Source organism: Podarcis melisellensis (assembly GCF_964234715.1).
Source record: "Podarcis melisellensis genome assembly, chromosome: 1".
NCBI lineage: Eukaryota > Metazoa > Chordata > Lepidosauria > Squamata > Lacertidae > Podarcis > Podarcis melisellensis.
The window spans coordinates 42,889,183-42,909,483 of record NC_138528.1 but is presented as its reverse complement, the minus strand read 5'-3'; the positions used below and the strand labels follow the sequence as shown (position 1 = coordinate 42,909,483).

At 42.2% G+C, this 20,301-nt stretch overlaps 1 protein-coding gene across 4 annotated transcripts in view; it reads left to right on the top strand.

The window, feature by feature from the left end:
- Positions 1 to 20,301, top strand: part of LTK (leukocyte receptor tyrosine kinase) — a 118,308-nt gene that overhangs the window by 42,695 nt on the left and 55,312 nt on the right. For 3 of the 4 annotated variants that reach the window (XM_081931669.1, XM_081931667.1, XM_081931666.1), the window contains exons 2-4: positions 13,228 to 13,341; positions 16,483 to 16,635; positions 17,876 to 18,092. In XM_081931669.1, the coding sequence (XP_081787795.1) occupies positions 13,311 to 13,341; positions 16,483 to 16,635; positions 17,876 to 18,092 (401 nt within the window). In that variant the 5' untranslated portion in view covers positions 13,228 to 13,310. The remainder of the gene's footprint in view (positions 1 to 13,227; positions 13,342 to 16,482; positions 16,636 to 17,875; positions 18,093 to 20,301) is intronic. The other variant, XM_081931668.1, reaches the window with a different exon arrangement.

The following is a 20,301-nucleotide window of genomic DNA, read 5'->3' as shown; positions in this document are numbered from 1 at the left end:
TTAATTTTTCATAATCCTGACCTGGGTCAGAAATAAAGGTTCAAAACACGGTGCGTTTAATACTGCACGAAGGGCCAAACTAGATGTTATAAGATACAAGGAATGACAACAGTTCTGTATCTCTTATAACAACCAGTTATGCCCTTAGCCACTATGCCAACTTGTTGCTATTATTCCATGAAATAACCCCCTTCCTTGAAACAAAGCTGCTTTCCATTTATTGGGGAAGGGTGGCTGAAAATGAGCTTCAGTTTTCATTTCAAAAGCGCTTTTTAAATTGTCCCAAATGATTCACTTTGAACGCCAGTGGCACTGCTGAGGAAATGAGGCGCTCATTAGGCATGTGTCTTTGTGCCAGCTCTCTCCCAGCTAGTGGAGCAATGAGAAAATAGGAACCATCCCTTCTGTCCTTCCTTCCTTCCTTCTTCCTCAGTAACTGGATTACTAGAATGGTTTCTTTGAGGCAGATGAACTAGGCTTTCTTTCTGACACCATTAATGACATTCCCCTTAGATGCTACAGAAATTGAAATGGTCTAATGAGGTTAAAAGATCAGGATGTCCTCGGGACAGTTGCTGAGCCCTCTCCACTCCGCTCAGGGGGCGCAGAAAAGGGAGAGGGGGCTCTGCATGACCCCTTTTCTATCTGGAAATGCCACAAGGGATTTGACAGAAGCCACGGTGTTGTGCAGTAGCTCTGCTTGGTGTCAGCTTGCATGCTAAAGTTTGGACTGATACGGCTTTGTCTCAATCCTCAGTTTCGCTCAGGAACTGGAAGAAAGTAAAGAGCCCTCCTGTGTGAGGCTTGTGGCATCTTAAGAACTTCTCACTATAATTGTTCTTGGATGGTCTTGCTGGAGTAGAGCAGCCCAGCACCAGGCAAGGATTAAAAAATGACTTCACGGAAACTTATTTAGAGATAATATGGAGGCTTTGTGCATGAGCTTTAATTGCATAAAAGCAATGTGAGAGCTACAAGTTTATTCAGGCACTCTAGTTCATGCAGTGGAGCTGACTCACTATGAATGACCACCCTAAGGAGGTCAGCCTAACCCTTGGGCTCTTTCACATGGCTGGAGGGTTGTTATGCAGAATCAAAGGGACCCATTATTGTGCACCTCTTCCTAGTTCCTTCCAGCTCCAGCATCTGACTGAATCCGAGCATCCCATCTCCACTGCTCTTTTTAATGGGTCATCTAATGGGTCATTAATCCAGCATGTGGCAGCTAGACTGGTGACTGGGAATGGCCACCGAGACCATATAACACTGCTCCTGAAAGACCTACATTGGCTCCCAGTACGTTTCTGAGCACAATTCAAAGTGTTGGTGCTGACCTTTAAAACCCTAAATGGCCTTGGTCCAGTATACCTGAAGGAGTGTCTCCACCCCCATTGTTCAGCCTGGACACTGAGGTCCAGCGCCGAGGGCCTTCTGGCGGTTCCCTCACTGCCAAGTTACAGGGAACCAGGGAAGCCAAGTTACAGGGAACCAGGCAGAGGGCCTTCTCAGTAGTGGCATCCGCCCTGTGGAACGCCATCCCACCAGATGTCAAAGAGAACAACAACTACCAGACTTTTAGAAGACATCTGAAAGCAGCCCTGTTGAGGGAAGTTTTTGATGTTTGATGTTTTATTGGGTTTTTAATATTCTCTTGGGAGCCGCCCAGAGTGGCTGGGGAAACTCAGCCAGATGGGCGGGCTATAAATAACAAATTATGATTATGATTATGATTATGATTATTAGCAGTGTTAGAATAAGACTTCAGGCATATCCTTAAGGTATTCTCACCACACTATTAGATGGGAGGGGGGCTCCTGGGGGCACCTAGGCTACATATATGTCACACATTCAAAGCACCTTGCCTCCCCCAAAGAATCATGGGGACTGTAGTTTATGAAGGATGCTGGGAGTTGTAGCTCTGCAAGGAGTGAACTACACTTCCCAGGATTCTTTGGGGGGAAGCAGTGTTTTTTAAATATATGGGTGCCCAATATATGCCAGTCTGTTGTGGGGACCTGAAGACAGCTTGGAGCTGCACAAATCCTGAAGCTGTTCCTGACTAAAGTCACTTCCAGGCAGTGAGCAATTTCCAGGAGAGATTCAAGAGCACACTATAAATGTAAGTTTCCACAATTGAAGAGAATTACCAGGTTCTTTCACCCAAGAGCTCAACAAATCCACTTTTTAAAAAAGGACTTTGGGGGATTAGGATTCTGTGATTCTATGAAGGTGACAGGGCAATGCACTAAGAACTACGGGGTGGGTGAATGTTAATGGAAAGACGTACAACTACTACACAAACAAATCAGATTGAATGTTCATTGTCACATAACTACTCTGCAAACAATCAGTATGAGTACTGAATAAAGACTATGTCCAAACCTCATTGGGCAAACAAATCAGGCTGAATGCTCAATAAACAGATCATTTGCTTGGAATAGTTGGTTAATAGGGAATTCTAGGGGCGTGCAGTTCCTTCAGTTATACCCTGAACCAAATCTGGCTGATCTGGGGAGATTTCAGGAGTTTGTCTGAAGTGATCCAGCTTCCTCTGGAGTGGCCTGAACAAAACTTGGGTCCTCCAAAAGTTTTGCTATAAATAATAATAATAATAATTTTTATTTATATCCTGCCCTCCCCAGCCAAAGCTGGGCTCAGAGCGGCTAACAACAGTAAAAATAACACAATTTACATAAAATCACAGTCAATTAGTGGTTCATGAGTACCAGAGAGACAGATAGTACGCCAGCTAGAACTGCTTTTTTATAGATATGTAATTTTATTTATTTCAGTTTGTTCTGAAATTTTAAATTTTGCAATTGGTGATTTTATCCTGATACTGGTCACTGACTGTAATAAAACGACAGTATGCCTGAAAACATTGATATATGTTTTTGTAAGTGACAGGGAATTATTCCTACCAATTATTCCTTCCTTACAAGGTTTGTATTTTTTATGTGATTTTGGTAAAGATGTAGAAGGAATTTTTCAGAAACTGTTCCTGTGGGTTTTTTTGTTTGTTTGTTTGTTTTGCTTTGTGTGCATATGTATGACTGGAAGCAAAGGGCCATTATGGCTGCAAATTCCATTGAATTCTGCCCAAAAAGTTCATTGATTTCCCCATGCTCTTCAATGGGGAGGCACAAAGTTCAGGAGTGCTTATGATTACTTAGCAAGAAGAATATACCGTATTTCTCGCCATATAGGACGCACCGGCCCATAGGATGCACCTAATTTTTTTTGGGGGGGGGAATAAAGAAAGATATTATTCCCCCCCCCCCAGCTTTTAAAAACGCACCTACCATAGTTTTTAGAGGAGAAAAGGATATCTTCCCGAAGCGCGGGGTGCTCTGCTTCAGAGCGCCCTGAGCTCCGGGCGGCAGGCTGCTATCCACAGCCTAGGGAACCCTGCAGGAACTCCCGCAGGGCTCCCTAGGCTGCGGATATCTTCCTGAAGCCTGGAGAGCGAGAGGGGTCGGTGCACACCGACCCCTCTCGCTCTCCAAGCTTCAGCGAAAGCCTGCATTCGCCCCATAGGACGCACACAGATTTCCCCTTCATTTTTGGATGAAAATACGGGCGAAATATAGGGCGAAAAATACGATATATGCTATGATCACTCTGAGGATTTCAACATGACTGTACTGCAGGGTCAAACAAATGATTCCAAGATCAGGGGAAAAGCTAGGTTTCAAGCCTTTGGATAAATGTAGTGTTAAGGAGGGTGGAACGCAAGCCACTGGACCTGTCAGTCTTTTTCTTCACCCCACACTGCAAAAGGAACTTGCTAAACACCCTAAGGAGCAAGCATTCAACTGACATTCTGATTGATTGTGTGTGTGTTTAGGAAAAGAGCAAACAAGTAGTTTTTGGATAAATTTAGAGTCTACCTCATATTGAAAAAATTCTTCCTGAAGGAAGAGAAATGTATTTTCAGTCATAAAATGCTCTGGCTCCAGGAAAGGCAGGAAGAACAAGGGCTTCCCTCATGAAGAAGAGGGGGGAGGGGAAATGGTCGACTCGTCTGTCAGGCATGTGATAGACATTATCAGTAACATCCACAGGCAGATCCCAAGATTTTAATTGTCTTTATAGAATAGTTAAAGTGGAGAGACATTAAAGTGTGTGTGTGTGTGTGTGTGTTTGTGCGTGCAGACACATGACAGTTTTGCTTGAGGGGTTTTTTGGTTGTCTTTCTGTTTACAGACACAATACTAAATTTTACTAGCCAGTTACAGACCAGCAACAGCTTTGTCAAAACTGGTCTCAGAAGGAATCCTTGGATATATGTATTTTCACAAATTTGGCCACTGCAGTTGTCATGGTGATTGTCTAATCTGCTGGCAATTGGAAAGCTGAGCACAATAGAGACTCCCCCCACCCACTACAATCAGGGAAGAGGGGGAGGCTCAGAATCACAGCTGTACTGGACGTCCAGTGTCTCTAATGCTCAATGCTGACATCAAAGACTTGACCTTGCCCATAGTAGTGATTAGCGAGTGTACAGTGCTTGTGCACATATAATCAGTTTATTCCAGCAAGAGGAAACTTCAACTTCCATAGCTATTTAGAGCTATAATCATGCAGGATGAAGTTATGTGAATTGTTAAGTTTTCTCCTCAATTTGGCAGGATGGGATTGTTTGTATGTTTATTTTTATTTTGTGGTATTAGATTAGGACATGGGTGGGGAAGTATTGGCTCTGTGGTTTGGTATATATTACTATAAGTGAATGTGGATAGATCCCTAGATGCAAACTCTGGCAGAATACTTTCCGGTAAGAGAGAGCAGAGGTTTTAAAACACAAAAACATACCTGCAACAAAGTGAATTGTGGGTATTTGGGCTTTTGAATATCCCACGGTAAGTCACTTACAGCAACTTTCCCTTTCTACCCCCTTTTGCAGTGAATAGATCAAACACTTTGGTAATTTTAAAAGAAGTTTACTTACAAACTCATCAAAGATCAAATTCTTGTGTATTTCCATATAGCAGCCAAAAAATAAAAACCCCGGGTAGAAGAACTTAGTTTACAAAGTATGGTAAAAGTTTTTGAACACATGGTCTGAGCTTGGAGCAGTTAAGCCCAAATGTCCTCTCAGGTTGGGTTCACATGGTGGAAGAAAGAAGGCAAACAAAAGAACTGCCCATCGCTGGGCATGAGGGACCGTGACCTAGTCAAGACTAGCAACAGCTTACTCTATGGTCTTAACCCTTTCATACATTTAAATAGAGCCAAACAAGCTTGTTATATCAGGCTGCATTTCTCACAGGCTCATGGACCAGCTGCAGCCTTCCTGGCCTCTCTGTCCAGTCCATGGGACTCACCCATACAGGCCATGCCTCTCTCCCCTGGTCCTGTTCTACACCCTCATTAAGTGCTCTTGCCTGACCAAGTCCTTGAATTGTGATAATGCCTCTTGTTTTGCCTGGATGGATATATTTCTGATGGAATGTAGCTTTCTGTACAAAGGTGAGATACAGATCCTCTGCTCTACTCACTTCTGCTTCTGACTGCACCCACCACTGCATGTGTCCTCCAGAAGTTTGCACATAAAGGATTGTGGGCCTTGGGCTTTAAAAGGTTCTCTGTTCCTGGACCAGGGGACAACTGTGGTAGCCCATTACACAAAAAAGATAGCAGGGAAAGGAAGGAAGAAGAAAGGACAGGAAGAGAACATCTGGAGACATAAAACCCACAGGGTTATTCCATTTTAGGACAGCAAAAGTTCCAATGTTTGAGTCAAAAACTTGTATAACTCAGCACATGAGATATCAGCAGCTAGTGAAATAAACAGAAAACCAAAGTACAATGAGCTTACTAATGAAACAAACTCTTTCCCTCCCTTCTTTATCTCTTTACGGGAATACTAGGATATGTTTTCAAATGTGGTGTGGAAGAAAGCCAGTCAGCACAGCTAATTCTCTGGCTTCCTTGTAAACCTTTTCTTTCTTGTTGACCTCTTTCAGTTGTGTTGCGGTATTTGGAGAACAACCATATTCTCTTTCAGAAATGTGTGGTGTACAAAGTCCATTCTCCTATATGTCTCTCTTTACAGGGTTATGTTAGGGTTGGTGTTTTTTCATGGGCCAAGACTCAATGTCTTTAATAGCTGCAGGCAGAAAGCAACACTAGAACATGACAGCATAAGAAGAGCCCGTCTGGATCAGACCAAAGGCCCATCTAGCCTGCCATTTTGTTCTCACAGTAGCCAGCCAGATGCCTATGGGAAACCTTCAAGTAAGACCCAAATGCAACAGCAGCATCTCAAGTTGTGATTTTGTTTCTGTTAAAAAACAACAATCCTGGGAGATCCTTCTTCCTCTTTGGCCCGAGATTCTAGGGCCTAGAACGACCCTTTCAGTACCTGAGGTGAAATGAATGTGTCTTCGGTCTATTCCAGCAAGTAGATACACTTTATGGAAACAGGATAGGAAGGACTGATGAACACACAATCCCTGTTCAGCTCTCTGGTAATCTCTCTTGGGAGAAAGATGCAGGAAGCAAGCTGTCAGATACATAGATCATAGAAGGGCCGGTCAAAGAAAGCATGATTTTGGAATATCTCTGTGAAAAACTAATGTATTTGAAATCCTGCCTGACTTCACCTACTGCAAAGTAGGAGGTGGGGTTTGCTGTGCTGCATTTAATTGTACAAGTTGACGTATAAGTAAAGGCAATAAACAACATTTAAAAAGTAAGTATTTTGTCACCACCAAATGCTTAACATTAAAAGTAAAAGGGTTTATTTCTTTTGTAAGGGATCCTCTTTCCTTTGTAGATATAAAGCCACGTTGCTATAGGATTTTAAAAATACCAATATTGTAATGGAGGAAAGAGGAAGGCTGTAGAATTGAGGAACACTCTTCCTCTGTCTTCAGGAGTACCTTTAAGGAGGGGACTGCAGTGGGTATGGGGGATCATCAACAATGGAAAGTTGTGTCTTGACCAAGCACAGCTACTTTTGGATACAGTGGAATTGTTTTACAGTTGCTGATAGGTGTCTTATGTTGCTGCACCATCAAAATCAAATGTCTGTTTCTGCTCTAATGTCTTAGGCAGACATGTAGTCTCAGGGATTTCTTTAAGTTCCAAAAATCTTATTTGCATTAAATTTTCATTCCACTGACAAAGATATCAAACTACAAGCTCACAGCCACAATCTTTGTTCAGATTTAGTAGTGAAACAGGTTAAAATTTCCATTATAGTAGTAGTCAGTAAATGTGAACTTTCTAAACATGAAGAAACGCTTTCTCATTATTATTTTTTGCCTTTGCTACACAATGAGCTGGTAACCACATCCATGTACTATGTACTAAAAATGTTGTTTAGATCCCAATGAATGGGATATAATGGAGGACTCCTAGTGCATTCCTTCGACTTTGGAAAGTAATTCGAAACTACAACATTTTAGGATAAATTTGTACTTGTTCTTCGACAAATTGCTTGCTTCGTTTAGGAAAAAGAGCTTGCATATGTAGTTGTGGTTAATGGTTTGTTTTGTTTGTTTGTTTGTTTGTGAATGACAAGCTGTGTATGCCTAGTATAGCTGTACTATGCTATTTTATGCTTTCTTTCATCTTTATTCTGTTGCTTAAATTGCATATGCCTCTTGTATTAACTACCACTCTGTCTCTGCCTGTCCAAATCCACATGTGCAGATTTCTGGAATTTGCAAAGAGGCATCTGAGGGCGTATAAATTGAGTTATCACTGAGATTAACTCATCACAGTGTATAAGCAAACTCCCTTTTACTATGAAAGTGAAAGAGATCTGTAATAAACAGCTAGCCTGAAGGGATGCAATGTTGATAGCTTAGCTGCTAAACATTTTTTAAAGTTCTTCTTACTTAATTCATTTTTTTAGATGGAGAACTCAAGACAGTGTTTGGTGGAATAGTTCCATTAACTTTCCCTGAACTATGTCTTGGGAGATGTCTGAGGTCATCTTTTCTCAATGAAGAACATGTAGGTACCTGTCAATAAAAAGCTATTAACGTAAAGCACTTCTCTTTATTGCTGTCACTTCAAGTTCTGAAAACCAAGTTATGGCAATTAAGTGTTCTTTCCTCAAGTACAAAGAAGTCTTCCTCTTAATCTAGTCTGTTCCAAAGGTTGTTCTCACTCTTGTAATTAATTCAATGGGCCACTCTGTGAGTCCTGAGACTTTGATGTGCTGCATAAGAACTACTAAAGTTCTACCTAGTCCAGTAGTCCATCTTCAACGCTGGCCAGACAAATTTAGAGGTCTGGATTTCAACCTCCTAATCAACCTTGACAGACACATCCCAGGCCTTCTCTTTTTTTCCCCAGGGAACAGGCTTAGTAGTGCAGCAGCAGATGTGGTTGAGTCATGTTCAGGTGAGTCAGAAGCAAGACAAGACCAGAACCCTGGGCAGAGCAGTGGCTGAAATGGAGCCATCTATACCCCTACAAGGCTGTTGCCTTGTTTTACAGCTCTTGGCTGCTACAGTGAGGGGTGACAGGGGTTGCCCCAGGAGTTAATCTTCTGAATCTGTGTAGAATCTGTCAAAATCATGTCTTCTGCTCTGGAAGAAGGACCTTGTAGGGGAGCTGGTCATTGTCACATTTTCCAATTCCACTGGTCTCCACATTTACCATGATCACTGATTCCTCCTGTGCACTCTCTGGCAGATTGGATGATGTCTCATGTTGCCTACAATGGTTGTTCTGGGCAGACAAGTTGCTATACAATCCACTTGCCTGTCAGGAGATGGAGATATGCTAGATCCTACAGCCTCTGAGACCCGACCCCCCCAAGAACCATAGAATTGTACCCTATGACAGTTTTTGGGTGATAAAAGTTGATCAAACGTTTTCCAGACATCCCATCCCATTCTACCAAACCAGTTCTTTAACCTTAGGAACTTATGTGGGCAAAAGGGTTTCCCACAAGCTCATAAATTCCCCAATACCGGAGAAGTAATAAACTTTATTACATATAGCCAAAGGCTTTTGTAAACCTTGCATTCATTCATACTACAAATGAGTAGTTTACAAAATAAAATGTACATTGACAACCTATATAAAATCTTCCGTAACTAACACCTATGCACCATATTTACTGCATGTAAAACTGAGTTTCTGCCTGTTTACACTTAATGTTGTTTTCCCCAGTGGTTATTATAGTCCTGGTATGTAAACCTGCACTTCTTGTTAATATTTATTACCTGTCAAAAACATTTCTTGAAGTTCAGTTTCCTTCATTTTGTCTGTTGCTTTATAATACCCACTTAAGCAAAGAAATCTGTCTACTATTTAATGATACAAGAAAAAAGTTAAGTTGATTAAATCCATTGTGTTTCGTGAAAAATACACCTTCTTTCACCCAAAGAACTTGGTAGATAAATCTGACACATTTTGAGCATGATAATTTTTTCTGTAGTGGAGGAAGGGGGTCCTGCATTAATGCTTCTCAGGCTCTTCCCGGACATGGGGCATCTTGTTCCACCCTCCAAATTGGGCTGTTCAGCCTGTGTAATCATGTCCTGGTTCTTCCTCTATTAACAGCTAAGATTGTTCGTTCTTATAGATTCCATTTAATAACTTGTTTAGCTTTAGCCATTCATAGTGAAGCCTTTTCTGCAGTGGCTCCTCGTTTATAGAATGTTCTCCTCAAGGAGGCTCACCTGGCACCTTCATAACATATATTTAGGTACCAAGTGAAAACCTTTCTCTATAGCCAGGACTTTGGCTGATTAACATTCTATGGCCTTCAATGTGTTTGTGGGAGGGGAGTTACTGGTTTGTTTTTGCTTTATTATGTATTTTATGTTCTCATTTTGTATTTTTATGCTGCGAACTCCACTGTGATCTTCGGATGAAGGCCAGTGTGCAAAAAAACCAAACAGAGAAATAATGAGGTTAAATATGGCCCAGAAGCAACATTTATTTATTGTATTTGAGAAGGTGGTTGCTCAACCTGCAACTGTATACATTTTGTTTATTAGAGGGGTGGAAAAGCTTCAGGTTCCTGCTGTATACCGCAATAAGTGATGGTTCTGCTTGGGAATATGAAGAATTTATTTGAGCCTTAGATGTGGCTAGTACTGAGACAAAGGCTGATATTAGCAGGCACCTAGGACTTTAGAATATTTATGTAGCCGGAATTCATTGCGTGGACAGGCGGAGTCCCCAGATCCCGCGCAGTCCGTGGAATAACGACTCAAGACAACGTGCTATGGGATTAAATTGGCCACAACTTTATTAAATTTCAAATATGGGTAGACCTTGGCTCAGGCATTGGGCGTTCTCCCTCCCCAGTCCCCAGCCGGGGACCTAGGGAGCATCAGGGTTATCCAGTGTGTGTGTGGGGGGGGAATGGGCCGGCTCTGGAGAACATATATATTCAAGCAGAGATAGCCGCCCCCGTAACGCTGCCGCCGCAGGGGAGAGCAATGACGACCTTTCGGCGTACAGTCAAAGCCTCCCTTCAGAAAACCCCTTTAACGGGGAACCCTGGTATCGCCGCCGCAAAGAGGAAGATGGACAAAAGGATTCCGCCCAAGGCCTGATACCGCCAAAGTTGTGACGTTTTGCTACGGGAAAGGCGAAACCTACCAATGCAGGGAAATTCCTTTCCAGCCCTTTAACAGCGACCTTAACGTAGGAGCGTCTGCATACCTGTGAAGAAAAGTTAACCTTCAAAACCTGTGAGGAAAAGTTAACCTGCAAAATAAGACATTAACTGAGGGTGGGTAGGGTGGGAGAAGCTCTGGAGCCAAGTGAGAATTCCCAGGTAAGATCCTCCCTCCTTTGTGTGGGCAGGTAATCCCTCCCCTACCTGGCCTGGTCTCCTTGGCAACGCTTCCCCCAGGTGGGATTGGACAACTGACTGAGGTAGGTGGAGACCTCCAGGTATCCCACCTGAGGGAAGGCAAAGCCAAGCCTATGCTGTTGGAGCCGATCCAGATCTAGGGGCTGCATGCATCCACGCAAAGGGTGCCCCCCGTTTTAAGTGGGGAGCGGTCATTATGACTTTGTTGTTGGTATGGTTTTAATCCTTTTCTAGGTATAAGAATTGTCAAAGATGCTAGATGTTAGCCATCTGGCATATCTCAAATTTAACAGCATTCTTGAATTGAAGAGATGGGAGGCCTCAGCAAGACACCTTTGGGTTTTTTGCAGAGAAGAATAGCAGTCTATATTGGCAGTTTAGGTGGAGCTAGGACAGTGCATGGAGGAATCTTAGGTCTGGGGCAGAGACAGGGAGGAACCAGAAGAGTAACAGATAGAATCAGAACTTAAACTTCTAGGTAAGGAGTTCTGGTGGGTTAAAGGTGGAGCATCTGTAGTTTGATGGCTTTTGGAACTCAATACTGGTTAAATGGAAGACCTCAGTTGTTCATTGATTTCACTAAGGAGACCAGCGAAAACAGGGTATTCAAAATGTAGGAGCAATGTCTTGTTAATCTTTAGGGCTGGGCTGGGGAACTGAATCTGGCTCATGGGCCAGATGTTCTTCCCCCTACCCCCTGGGGGCTGAATGCTTTGCCAGATACTGCTTCACAAAGGCATTCTCAGGACCCAACAATCAGCTGATGTTCAGGTCTTGTAAAGCCCCTTTCAACATGCTATCATGCAATGCACATTGAAAAAGACTTAGCAAGACCCAACAATCAGCAGATTGTCAGGTCTTGAGAACTGCCTTGCGAAGCACTACCTTGCAAGGCATTTTGCAAAGGGGCTCTACAGGACCTTGAACGTCAGGTCTTGAGAAGCCATGTTGAAAGCATTGGGCAAGATATTGCTCTGAAAGGCACTTCTCAAAACCAGACAAGTTTAGGGACTTCAGAGGTCTAGCCTACCTTGTCCTATCTCCTCTCACCATTGCAAAATTTTCTATAAAGTGCACCCTTCACCAACCTGGTGCCCTCCAGATGTTTTGGACTAGAGTTTCTACAGTATTGGCCCAGCTAGCAAGGCTGATGGGAATCCAAAACATCTGGATGCAACCAGGTTGGGGAGGACTGCCCTGATTGCTGGCTTTCCTAAAGGGAGATTATTAGCAGCATTTCACTTGAGCATTCCAAATCTTTTTGCAAGCACAATGAATCAACAACCCAGGTGGTTTTGTATGACTCTGGAAATGTTCACAGTGACTTCTGCTTAACCTCCAATTATCATCCACAGCGTGAGATATAGTGAAAACAGATGTGATCCCTGCCCCAGAGGGCATATGCATTGTTGCTGTAGTAAGATTTCATATTTACAAGTACAGTGGTACCTTGGGCTAAGAACTTAATTCGTTCTGGAGGTCCGTTCTTAACCTGAAACTGTTCTTAACCTGAAGAACCACTTTAGCTAATGGGGCCTCCTGCTGCCGCCGCACCACCAGAGCACGATTTCTGTTCTCATCCTGAAGCAAAGTTCTTAACCTGAAGTACTATTTCTGGGTTAGCGGAATCTGTAACCTGAAGCGTATGTAGCCCGAAGTAGCACTGTAGTGAATCTGGTAGTGAGAATCTTAGGTTCTTGACTCATGAAAGTTTCTTTGTTAGTGTACACGCAAGGAAAAAAACATTGTTGGGTGGCAGAGATAAATAATGTAAATGGATTACACTTCAAGGATCCCAGTCTCTTACAAGTCCATTAGTTGAGAAGACATTACAGAAGCTTGCATCATTGTAAGCAGTGCAGCATCCTTTTGCTGCCAAGGGTAGTAAAGAACTGCAGTAGGCCTGCCAGAGAATCTTTACCTACTTCAAAACTTTAGGGCACTTCTACACAATATGTTTGTAGGTGCTGGCACTCTAAATTAGCATGGTATGCAGGCCAAGTCATTATTCAAAATGATTGGATAATCCAATTAGCAAATCATGGGGACAATGAAGGACAATTGTTTTTGCCGGTGTAAATCATTGTCAGATGTTTACTGTATTTACATTTTAATCGGGCAGCGTTATTTTATTTTAATTAGACAGCATTGGGAAGGGGTGGGGGGGTAGGTGGGCAAGAAAGCACATACTTTTTATGTAGAAGCTCCCGTGTTCAATCTCTCATAAAGCTGGGAAAGGACTCTTGTCTGAAACTCTGGAAAACTAGTCAGTACTGAGCTTGATGGACCATTGGCTCAACCTGTTATAAAGGAGCTTTCTAGCAGCAACTCCAAGAGTTTATATTGGGGGGCGGGAGTCATCTGTATAAACAATTACATCTTGGGGTATTTTCATTTTACTTATGCACTCCCCCCCCTCTCTTTTGTAGTTGTTTCTGCTTCTACGAGACCTGATGAGAAATTTCCCCCTTTCTTCTATACGCCTCCTAGGCTGTCTCCAAGTAGCAGTGGGATGGTTTCTCCTGATCAGTCCTCCCACCCAGGTATTCTTCCCATCTTGGTCTTCAGAAGCTTCCCCGAGCATGTTACCAATGGTAGTAACAGATTCCCCCTGTTATTTCCTTCTCAGCAAATGATGGACGTCAAACACATATTCTCTGAATGTAGAGGACTTAGTATTTAGATACTTAATAGACCTATTCTCCATTATTGTGTCCAGTATCCACTTCCAGCCACCTGCATCAGTTATTATTATTATTATTATTATTATTATTATTATTATTATTATTAATACCCCACCCATCTGGCTGGGTTTCCCCTGCCACCATCAATTGTGGCATCAGACTCCATATGATAATTAAGGAAGACATCCTTGATACAAACCTGAAAGACTAGTAGAACAGCATGTTCTGTTTAATGTACTCAATTCCTCATCCTAGGTAGTGATGCATTTTCACAGCTTAGTCTTTTGTCCCAATGGCATTCATATAGTGTGAGCAGTAAATGAACCGGACATTGAGAGTGTAAAATACAACTGAATGAGAGTAATCTTGCAGTAATTTCCCTGTAGCTTATACTTTCTCTGTATTCTGCCTAAACCATTCCCTTACTCCTACAAATAATCAGATGAATTCAATCATGTGGCTTTAGAAAAGCCTTTCTTACTCACCCATTGGTCCTCCAGAAATCATTTACTTGAATGGAAGAAGCATGCTATGCATTAGCAGACTGTAGTCTTTTAATTAGGAATTAGTAAATTATGTTCGTTTCTTCAAGCCAGGGTCTGAATGGCATGCATTCCTCATCTAAGATACAATGTGAATTCATTAGACGGGATATGGCAGGCATGTCCAAAGTCCATTTTGGGGGCCCAATCTGGTCTGCCGATTGATGTAATCTGGCCCCCACCCCCATGGCAGTATATGTCCTGGGGTAAAATTGTAAAAACAAAAGCTCAATCCTAAAAAAGGCTTAACAACTTTGGTCGGCCCCTCACGCATGTTCACTTCATCAAATCTGGCCCTCTTTGAAAAAAGTTTGGGCACCCCTGGTATGGTTTATTTAATGCCAGCATCTCACTGGGGCAAAATCACAGATATGAAGGGGAGGATATGATTGATTTATTTGCAAATAAAAGTAACCCCCCCTCAAGCTCCACTCCCCTCTCCAAAGTTTATAAGTTAGTAAATGCATTTCCCTTTCATGCTACAATCTGGGTATGACGGAAAATATGCAGAAAGAATGGTAATTTGTGTGTTTTAAGCAACTGAGAGCTATCCAGTTATAAAAATAATGGGAACTGTGTAAGTTCTGATGTGGCTGAGTGGTTTTTGCCTGGGGCTAACTGTGCTTCAGTAATGCGGATTATTTGTAGACCTGCTCCGAAAGTGACTAATAGTCCTATGCCATGTGTAATATAGTAAAACACACCATTGAGAGTACCCTTTGAACAACATTTTTAAAAACCTTCTCTTAGTAAAAAAACAAAAACAAAATAATAACCAGCCTCTGGACACTTGCGTCATAGCCATAACTTCCAGATAAGCAATTTTAAACTTTGCTGCATTTAGGATTACTGCTTTGCTATGCTTTGCAAAGCTACGTTTTAACTAGGAAATGCTTCTAGTGTAGATTGAAGTTTAAAAGACTTCTGATTTAAAACTTAAATCTTTCTGAACTCCAATGTAGCTGTTATGTGTAACTCAACCTAGTAGAGACTAATGCAGTTTTCAGTGTTCAGACTAATTTTTGTATTGGTGGGGGATATTTTTGTTATCCCGTCAGCCCCTGCTTTGTGTAGCATTATGAAGAGTTATAGGGAACGCGGAAGTTTACACACTGCTTTGTGACATTTTGGTTTCTCCAGATAAAAATGTGGCCCAGTTGTGGATTTTTAAAAAGTATTTTTTCCCTCTTATGGACTAACTCAGTTGTGTTTTGTTTGTTTTTTATTCAAATGTGGCCACAGTTCTCATTTTGTATTTTTCTGTTGTGAACTGTCCTGGGCGGCAGAAGTCATGGAGTGTTAAGTTGATGCTCATCAACCTTTGCATTACAAAAGGCTTTAAGAATGTGTGTTATTTGTGTTCTGGTGCCAGGATCACCTGAATGTTCGACTTACAATTTTAAAGGTGGAGAGAGATAACATACAAACAGAATTTTTGATCTGTCTCTCTGCTGCAGGATGAGCTTGTTTTCCTCTCACTTCCACAAGCAAAATGACAGGGTGTGCATGCTAACCAATTGAATACAGTGGTACCTCGGGTTAAGAACTTAATCTGTTTTGGAGGTCCGTTCTTAACCTGAAACTGTTCTTAACCTGAGGTACCACTTTAGCTAATGGAGCCTCTTGCTGCTACCACGCCGCCACCGTGCAATTTCTGTTCTCATCCTGAAGCAAAGTTCTTAACCCGAGGTACTATTTCTGGGTTAGCGGAGTTTGTAACCTGAAGCGTCTGTAACCCGAGCTACCACTGTACTGGCTTAGCTGTCAATTCTGACCTCCATTATGCTTTATGGAAATTGTACAATTTTTTTTAAAGAAGAAAAGAAATGCTAAGAATTGCACATTCATGCAATTATCTGTCCATTTGCAGCATTGTTAGTTTCCTAAAAGGTTGTTATTGTGACGACCAATTGCATTCTGTGGATTGGGAGGAAGTTTTGAGGGGACGCAATGGAACGGGGGAAGTAGTTGGTCAGCACCATGGACAGGCAGCTGCTTCTCCAAACTTGCGAAACCAATTCTCACCCCTGCACTTGACAGTAGCGACAAAAGGCATGTTTAGGACTGAACACAGTGAGGATGCTTCCAGAGCAGTCCCACCGCCCTAAAAACGTTGTATCTATTGTTAGCTTTAGAATTAACAACTGAGGTGCATCCTTTCAGAAAGGATGAGTGCACAGAAATCCCTGTGTTTATATTTTAGCAATGCTGTTCTCTTCCCTTTCTCAACTAAATTGATTAACTGTGGACTGCAACTCCAAAACAACGTTGCAGCTCCATCTCCTTGGTTGCTTTAATACATATATTGAGAAATAAACTGGGGCAAAGATTGTCTTCTGCTTAATGGTTAAAAAGTTTTATGGTTAAAAAGTACAGTGACTCGTTCGTTTAAATCACTGTCATCACTGTTCGTTGTAATAATAATCTTGACTAATTACGCTCTCATTTCTTGTAACAGAAACCACATGTAACTTTGGGTGGAACTGTTCCTGGGTTTCATCAACCAATGCCTCTGGAAAACCTGACTGGTTGCTGTCTTCAGTTGTTGTTCTGACTTCTCAGGAGCACCAGCAGATTATAGAGAACAACTCATCAAACAGAAAACTAGAAGGTTGTCCATTTGTGCACAGCGCACACATTTGTCGTTAACTATCCTTGCCTTCCTTGACAAGGTTCTTTCTTAACTGGAGCCACTGTGGTATCCAGCACTATTCTCCAGATCACATACCATGGAGATGGGGAGGGGAAAGTTATGGATTAAAACACAAATTGATTTTTCATATGTATCCGTCATTGGCTCACAAAGATTGCAGAGGCGTGTGAAATGTTTTCCAAATGAGAACCCTCCATTCATTGCACAGCATCATGTGCTTAATGCTGTTAATATATTAAAATCATTACAATGAATACAAAAGACATATTGTAGGTTTTATATAGAGCCTCAGTTGTAGAGAACTGGCTCTCCGTTCCTTTGTGGCAGAAGAGGCTGAAGCTAACGGTCAGATTATATGTTACTAGCAGTAGTACAATGGTACCTCTGGTTAAGTACTTAATTCGTTCCGGAGGTCTGTTCTTAACCTGAAACTGTTCTTAACCTGAGGTACCACTTTAGCTAATGGGGCCTCCTGCTGCTGCTGCTGCCGTGCTGCCAGAGCACGATTTCCTCTCTCATCCTGAAGCAAAGTTCTTAACCCGAGGTACTATTTCTGGGTTAGCGGAGTCGGTAACCTTAAGTGTATGTAACCCGAGGTACCACTGTAGTGGGAATGACTTGGTTGCATGCCATTCCAATAATCAGATTCAGGAGCCTTATGGCCCAGTTCAAAGGTGTGGTTGTTGCTTAACACCCAGTTACCACTACCTCCTCCCTCCTGGACAATGATCTGATAAGTAAGGAACCATGCTATTGCTCCCATATACAGTGGTACCTTTGTTCATGAACTTAATCTGTTCCGGGAGTCCATTTGACTCCTCAAACCGTTCGAAAACCAAGGCGTGGCTTCCAGTTGGCTGCAGGAGCTTCCTGCACTCAAGCAGAAGCCGCGTCGGACATTTGGCTTCCGAAAAACGTTCACAAACGTTCCAAGTTTACAGCGTTCGGGAGTAGATTTGTTCGACAACTAAGCCATTCGAGAACCAAGGTACGACTGTGTGGTTTTTCCGTGGTCCAAAATACTTACTAGTTGGTTAGTTAGTTATTAAATATATATCTCACCCTTTTCATTATCCTTTCTCCGTATGCCTTCCTCTTTCTTCCCTCTAACTGTCATCCATTCTTTCATGCACTGTAATTTATAACTATGGTTGTTGTTACTCATAACCGTCCCCCCTCCTTTTTTTTTTTGCTGCAGGGGAAATTCTTCTCCTGAACACTAGCAGGATCTCAGACAGGTGCAAGTTCAGCCTCCGCAGCCCACTCCTGCCTTGGAGCTCAAGTTCCTGTCTCTTGGAGTTGGCCGTGCATTCACAAGGTGTCCCTCTAGGAGCACTCTCTGCTGAAATGAGATATGTGGACACTAATCAGAGTGTAGCCATTCATCTGCAAGAAAGACGTGAGCAGGATGCCTGGTAAGACTTGGTCTTGAAATTTATTAGATTCCCCCCCCCCCAGGAGCTATTATATTTCTCGTATTAGAAACATTACTAATTATAATATACATGAATATGCATATTAGCAATGAGTTAGTAGGGGAAGAAAACTCTTACAAGCACAGGCATTCCCCACTTAGGCGCAATTGACTCACGCATGGCCATGTATATACGCTGCACTGAGAAATAAATAAATAATTTGGTTCAAACCTGGAAATAGTGGGAGAAAGCTGGAGAATCCTCGTGGCTCACAAGGAGATCCTCCTTGGAGCCCAAAAAGAATGTCGGTGAGGACGGAGGAAGCCCCAAAGAGACCAGAGGTGCAGCGGGGCTTTGTTTAGGTTGCTCAGCCTCCCCGCCTAGCAGCTGATGTGTGGGGTAGCGCAGCTGCTGCAGCTTTCCCACACATCCTCCAGTCAGTCAGCTCCAGAGCTTCAATTCTAGTTGTGGATACTTTTGGATACAGTATTTTTGGTATGGATTGGAGAGCGGGCATTTAGAGGGTGCTCCCCACTTTACAAGATTTCACTTATGCACATGGGGTCCTGGAAAGTAACTCCCATGAAAGGGAGGGTGGACGCCTGTATATTAAATCTCAAATATCACATTCCATTAAATGAGTTATACACCCTCTTCATGTTAGAGCTTTAGTCCTAACCTAGGATGAGCAAGCTTTCTGAAGCCTGATGCATAACTAGACTGGAGAAATCAGATTAATTATGGAGCCAGTTGCTTAAGATGAGGACCTTTATTTCCTGTCGGGTGTGTGCGAAGCACCAGCAGTCTGGGGGTGGCCTGGGTTCTTTTCATTCTTGCATTGTGCATCTGAAATGAGGCCAAAATGCCCGGATCCTTCCAAATCCAAATCCCCAATATAAAGTGCTACACGTTTGATAAAGAAAATAAGCTCTTTTCTGAACGTCAAACCTACTCAGATCTTCAGAAATAGTAGATAATTTTCTCTATTATGCTTATTAGTCATGAAATAATACACTAAAAATAATGCGGATTCCCCCCCCCCCCGACGTCATGAGCAAATCTTCATCACTTGTATCAGATTTCTGAAGAAAGGGTTAAATAATCCTGGACCAGGCCTAGCATAGTATTTTATATCCAAGGATGGCTCAGTAGTGATTCTTTTCAATATATTCATGCAAATAGGTTTTGTTGGAATGATAGTTTTATAATCTGAATTTTGGTTCCCAGAAAGAAAAAAAACTTCAGTTCATAAAACAGAATGTCAGGAATTTGACTGGATTGTGCATTCTGAGAAATGCATGATTATGATGTTTTATTGCGTTTTCATATTTTGCTGGAAACTGTCCAGAGTGGCTGGGGCAACCCAGTCAGCTGGGGTACTTATTATTATTATTATTATTATTATTATTATTATTATTATTAATTCAAGATAACTCTCCATGGATACCTTTCTCATCTAGGGATTGGGGGCGGGGCTTACATAGGTTAGCGGCTGCTTTTTACAGCCTGAATTTAGAGTATGGAAAGCAGCCCTCCTGCATGGCTTGGGGGAGACAGTGAAACTCCCCGCGTTGCATTGAGCTGGCTGACTTTTGGACAGACTCATTGGTTTGCAAAGTGGTAAGAATGACCCATGAAGGTATGACCCATCACCCCCAAATTCATTCAGACAGGAACCCAGCTCTGCTGCTTATACTCTTACTAAATGTTTTGCTCAAACTCATAACCACTTTGAGCTGAGTAGCTGTTGCTTTTGAAACATCCAGGATCCTGGATTTAGCTAGTGCTTCACTTTTCGATAAACTGTAGGAGACAGAGAGCACATGCAGGATTCCTGATATTATGAAACAGCTCGCGAAGGACAATAGAAAAACCAGCAGCAGTCTCACAATGCATCTCGGACTCAGTTGGACTGAGAAATATGTTCAGTTTTTGTGTGTGCAATATGTTCCTGCACAACAACACCTTTCATCTATCAGCCTTATCTTGCATCTGCTTGAACTTCGTCTACAGCTCCAAACTCTCTCTCTTCTTCTTTTTTTTTACAGGCACGTTGCCCAGAAACCTGTTGAGCCTTATATAGCTGCTTAAATGTCTTAATTTAGAAGTGAAGTCGTATTAGCCCATTTAACAAGATGTGTTCTCCTGACATAAAATCAATAGTAAATGTAATGCCAGGCTGGTTTATCTGAATTACTGCTGCAACAAT